Source organism: Rhodnius prolixus, unplaced genomic scaffold, assembly GCF_049639745.1.
Source record: "Rhodnius prolixus isolate KJV_2025 unplaced genomic scaffold, Rpr scaffold_1, whole genome shotgun sequence".
In the NCBI taxonomy this organism is placed as follows: Eukaryota; Metazoa; Arthropoda; class Insecta; order Hemiptera; family Reduviidae; genus Rhodnius; species Rhodnius prolixus.
The window spans coordinates 27,623,648-27,629,559 of NW_027411581.1; the positions used below are offsets into that span (position 1 = coordinate 27,623,648).

Below are 5,912 nucleotides of genomic sequence, written 5' to 3' on the forward strand. Positions count from 1 at the left end.
AAACCAGATGGAGAGATTTGTAATTAGAAAAGGTGCCAGTGATAAACAAAATCCAAACGAAAACAGTGAAGATAAGAAAATCGTAAAATCAACCGGAAAAAAACGGAAATACGATGAAGATTATCTTAAATATGGATTTATACCATCTGTTAATGATCCATCACTGCCGTTTTGCTTAATTTGCCAAAAATTCTCAGCAACGAAGCAATGTTGCCAAGTAAACTACTTCGCCATATTGAGACAAATCATTGGGAGCAGATGAACAATCCAATAAGCTATTTTGAAAATATACGATCAAGTCTTCAAAAGCAATCAAAAAAATTCAAGAAATTTATGACCACGTCAGATGAAGCTCAAACAGCTAGTTACCTGATAGCTCAACTCATCGCTCGAAAGAAAAAAGCTCACGCGGAAGCAGAGGAAATTATCTTGCCTGCTTTAAACATTGCGGCTGAATGTATGTTAACGAATGATGCTGTGGAGAAGTTTACGAAAATTCCACTATCATCAAAAACTATTGCGAGAAAAATTGAAGATATGTCAGATGAAATTGAGTTGCAAATGAAACAATGTTTTAATGACCCTTCAAGAAAATGGGCTATACAGCTTGATGAAAGCACAGATATTAGTAATAAAGCTCAGTTGCTGGCATTTTTGAGGTTCGTTGAGACAGGAAAAATTGTGAATAATTACTTTTTTTGTAAAGAATTAAAAAAAAGAACGACTGGTGCCGACATTTTTGAATTAGTCGATGAAAATGTTACGAAGTATAACTTGAGATGGGAAAATTGTATTAGCGTCTGCACGGATGGAGCTCCAGCTATGAAAGGTTTAAAAAAGGGATTTATAGCACATGTCATAACAAAAAATACAAATATCAAATTTGTTCACTGCATGATTCATAGAGAAATTTTAGTGTCAAAGGCGGTTCCTCCCATTCTTGCCACAACTCTAGATGAAGTCGTCAAAATAGTAAATTACGTTAAATCAAATGCTCTTCGATCGAGAATTTTTTCAGCATTTTGTGAAGCAATGGATTCCGATTATAAGAATTTATTGTATCACACTGTAGTCAGATGGTTGTCGAAAGGAAAAGTTTTAAATCGGTTTATTTTAATGAAAAATGAAGTAATCGCATTTATTGATATCGAAGAGATTCATTTTCCTTTCCTGATGAATGATGTTTGGTGGTTACGAGTTGCATTTTTGAGTGACATTTTCGACAAATTAAACAGCCTAAATTTAAATTTACAAGGTGTTCAGGAGAACATTATCACTATCTCCAGCAAGTTAAAAGCGTTTAAGGAAAAACTTAATTTATGGAATTTAAATATTGCTAATGAAAACTTTGCATCTTTTCCGACGGTTGAAGAGAATCCTTTAAAATCTCTTATCAAAGAAGAAATCGAAGAAACTTTGACATTATTATCCGCATCTTTTGAGAAATATTTTCCTAACTTGGACGTTTTGAAAATGGAATGGGTAGTCAACCCATTCATGCACTGTGAAATTAAACATCTGGAAGGAGAAATGCAAGAAAACTTAATTGATTTAAGAAACGATTTAGTTTTCAAAAGACTCTTCGCTGAAAAGGAGCTATCTGAGTTTTGGTTGTGTTTAAACACCAAATTTCCTAAACTTAGTAACAAGGCCGTCGAATCACTGTTACCATTTGGAAGCTCCTACCTCTGTGAGCAAGGTTTTTCAACACTTACGGAAATGAAGTCTAAGAAGCGTGAAAGACTTCAAATGATCGATGAGGAAATGCGCGTCTGTCTTTCAAAACTGTATCCCCGTATTGACTTTATATGTTCTCAAAAACAATCGCAATGTTCGCATTAATTATGTAAATTTAATATTTAAAAATAATAAAATGTGTTACATGTTTAAATTTTTTAATAGTATTTATTTATGTATTGTAATTACCTACGAGTAAATTTATAGTGAGTCCCACAGGTGCGCCACGAAAAAAAAGTTTTAATCTTAGTGCGCCGCAACTCGAAAAAGGTTGCCCAACACTGATGTAAGGGATAGGCTTTTTGAATTAAACTCGTTAAAGAGTTAACAAACCCCTGGGTGTCATTTGAAAATTCACCTAGATTTAGGCTGAGATTCTTCAGAGAATTTTTATAGGAATCTAAGTTGGCATTATGCCAAAACATTCTGGAGCATAGCGGAAGAAATGTATCCTTACTTTTACTCTTATAACTCAGCGATATGCTACAGGTTATAGGGAGGTGATCAGAAAAGGTTTCGCATTCAACTGAAAAAGAAATAACCACAGGAATAAGTTCTAAGGAAACACAACAAAAGTCAATCACTGAGCTCCCCATACCCCCTACAAATGTAAATTCCCCTTCCGCATCCCCTGGAAATCTACCATTGAGAAAAATTAAGCCCAAACTATCACATAAGTCCAACAGCCTATGACCTTTATTATTACATATTAAATCAATTTCAAGCGCGGCTGCAGTAAATATTATCAATAAGTAATTCATCAGGTAGTATTGTCAGTAGATGCTATGGGTAGTCTTATAAATCGGTTAGTACCACATCGGAAACCTGAGGGATTTCATAAAAGTAAGCTTGTTTTTAGACGTAGGAGTATTATGTAAAACATACGGGCCAGCAGTCCCCGACCTCCAAATGTTGTCTCAAGCCCACGATACCCTTTCTCTCACTTATTGGTTGCAGAAATGGCTAACTCATACCTATAAAAAACCCAACGAAGTACTGATGACTCGGCGGCATTAATAAAGGCAGTTACAACAGCATTTACTAAGCATGGCAGCGTAAATGAATATGTTGAATCTTGCTACGCCAGTCTATCAGATAGAGAGTTAACACCATCTTGTTTCATTAGACTGGATCGTAATCATCTCATAAAAGCAGTAACTCGATGGAAATGTTTTGCAAATAAAGATTTTCGAAAATAGAAATTGTACTGTCACTGTACAGGTCTGTTGACAGATCTAACAGTATTCTCAGACATAAAACAAAAAATTCTTCTTGTGGCTTTATCTCCTTATGAAAATTGTGAATAAAAGAATGCTAAAAAATCAATAATTAACTTTATTTCTAAAGGGCTAGTCAAGAATTTAGAAACAGAAAAACTAGAGCCTGAAGAATGTGAAATAGGAAGGGAAAATGAAAGTGTGTTAGAGTAGGAACTGTCTGAAAGTGAGAAAGATTGGTTCTCTCAGATATATCGTACTGTGAAGACAGAACTACAGATACTTAAAGAGGTCCTGGGATAAAGTCAACTACTTCATACATAGAAAGCTAGCTCAAAGACCTTAAGTCATCAACGTTCCAACAAAGTAAACTTGTATCTGCTGATATGTTTTTAATGAAGCATATCAATTCCTTGGAAGGGCAGATGAAATTAAGTTTCAGTAAGCTGTTGGAAGTCCCCTGTAGTGCACCTGTTCCAATCACTTCAGGAGAAAGTGATGTGTCCCACCTTGAAGGTTCTACAGAGAAAACTTCATTCTCTGAAGAAACAGTTTTCCAAAGAAGGCCTAGGGAAGAAGAAAATTGGATGGGAAAGAATAAACCATCCAAGTTAAGAAAAGTGAGTTCTACATACTTCTCTTTGCAAGAGGAATGGAACTTTGCAGAACCAGTCCATAAAAATATGGGAATGCCAGGTATTTTAAAGAATGGCAGTGTATTGTCAAGTTTACGTATTAATAATGAAAAGTACCTTATAAAAAATACATGCCCCTTTGATTCAGTCATTCAGGGCTTAGCTTCCCTTTGCAATTATTCATCAAATTCTAATGCTGTCATTATCGAGGCAAGGATTCAAATAGTTTATTTGATTTAATTTATTATGTTAGTAAAAACTGTATGGTAGAAAGCTATAAGCTTAGACTGCAGTTACTAACTTCAATTTTCAAACGCACAGCTCTAAAATTTGACGTAAAAACAATTAATTGTGAATGCAATGTCGTAATCATTGTTAAAAAATTCACAGAGTGTAATTTTTGTAAAACAACAAACACTTGGACTCGACCTTTTGTCCCTTTAAATTATGAAATTCTAACAGTATTTGGTCTACATAGCTTAGATGAAAGTTGTGGCGTCCACCACATTTTATCTCCCACAATTGTCTGTCTCCCATTTTCTCCTTTTTGCTCTCCCACAGCTTGTCATCGCCTCGGAAGGTCTATTTAGCCCTTCAAGACTGTTCATGGTGCCGAAACCCGAGAGCTACCCAGAATACCTTAGCACTGCCTCTATTTGTCTGGCTGTCGCCAGTTATATAAAGAAAAAAGCGAATGGTCCTGGCGCTACAGTACTTGCCTGTGAGTTTGTTTTGTTGTCATATCCAACCTATTTTCAATTCTGGGTAACTAGACTTAAGGTGTTTGTGTTGCCTATAATTAGGTCATTAATTTTTTGTATCTGTTTATATCTAGCTAATAGCCAGAAAAGGTGTACGTGGTGCCAATTTTGATAACTATTGTTGGCCCATTTAATATAAGTGCCAGGAACTTGTTCATACAGGCTCATTTGCTTATTAATCTTATTGCAACCTTTTGCCAGTTCTTATTGTGCAACTTCCATCTAATTAAATGGAAGAACAAATTCAGGTTCCGCCCCTGTCGCCAACCACTCCCAGTCCTCCCGTATTGGAGGAAACTCCACGAGTGCCGCTACAGTCGGACTATAATTCTCACATGCACGCAGTCAGTTGCAGACATCTAATCGCCAGATTGGATCGATGGTCTCGAAGTGTCCGTGGCCTATCCCCTAGTTCCCCTCAGGCCTTGGAGCTCGGTCGCCAGTATCCCTCCATGTTTTCCTTGCTGTCCCAGACTGCGGACAGGGAGTGGTTGCGCGCCCTGCTCCCGGAAGTATGTGGCCCCCTTGCCTTGTCACTATCAGAAAGCCACAGCTAGCTGAATCGGCTCAGCTAGCCATTATACTCCCCTTGTTGGCAGCAACTCCCACAGCCCATGCTACCCCGACGTGTCAAGGTTCTCCCAGTCCCAGTGACGGATGAATCCATCATTGAATTAACCCGACGGCAACTCCAGTAATTAGTTATTCCTAATATAGTCCCATTTGAAGGAGATGTCCTTCAGTATAAAGGTTTTAAGTCGACCTTCGAGTCTGAAGTCCACAAGCTATCCCTATCTGCCGCCAAACGCCTTGAAGCCCTCAGATCCTCCCTAAGGGGACCCCCCTGTGACCATTATTCAAAACGCTCAATCCTCTGAAAAAGGTTACCGCTATGTGTGGGAAATGCTCGATTCTCGATATGAAGGAAGGCAGCGCTACCATGGAGGCCTTCCTGCAATTCCCGAGAGCTGACCCCAGCATAGAAAATTGTATAGCGTGGCTGTCGCGGCGACAGATCATGTTGGACCAGTGCGAAATTCCGTATCCCCTACACTTCTTGCTATGCCAAGTTACTCTCTCCGTCCTCTCTCCTGCTCTACAAGAGGAGTTTAGAAAAAAATACTTGACTTCGTTTGACTTACTGCCCACTAGCGCCCAGGTGCTGGATTTCCTCAAAGATCAAGAGGACAGGTTTTCGTCAAAATTGACCTTTAGCCAATCGTTGTCCTCCGCTGCTGTCCAACCCATTCCCAGACATAGCTCTCCTTCCCCTTCACCTCAGCCTCGTTTCGCTTCTCCTACACGGGAGACCAAGGTTGGGGCAGTCTCTTCTCCCAAGCAGATCAAGGGTTACACACCGATCCGCTTTGTTCCCCGTCCACCGAAAAGGCCTTCATCATCCTCATCACCACCTCCAGGTCAACTGCCAGCTCCAGGCCTACTCAGCTGACTTTGTCCGACGGAAAATGGAGATGGAGCTACAGCCAGTTGATTTCGAAACTAACTGTAACGAAACGTACAATTCCCCGTTAACTATAAAAGAACTGGAACATGCTTTAAAG

The 5,912-nt window shown here is 38.8% G+C and overlaps 1 protein-coding gene across 1 annotated transcript; it reads left to right on the forward strand.

Annotated features, from left to right (window-relative positions):
- The first annotated feature begins 207 nt into the window (after window positions 1-207).
- LOC141448819 (zinc finger BED domain-containing protein 5-like) lies at window positions 208-1,842 on the forward strand. Its single transcript, XM_074117948.1, has one exon. The coding sequence runs from the start codon at window positions 208-210 to the stop codon at window positions 1,840-1,842; it is 1,635 nt and encodes a 544-aa protein (XP_073974049.1).
- The last annotated feature ends 4,070 nt before the right edge of the window (window positions 1,843-5,912 follow it).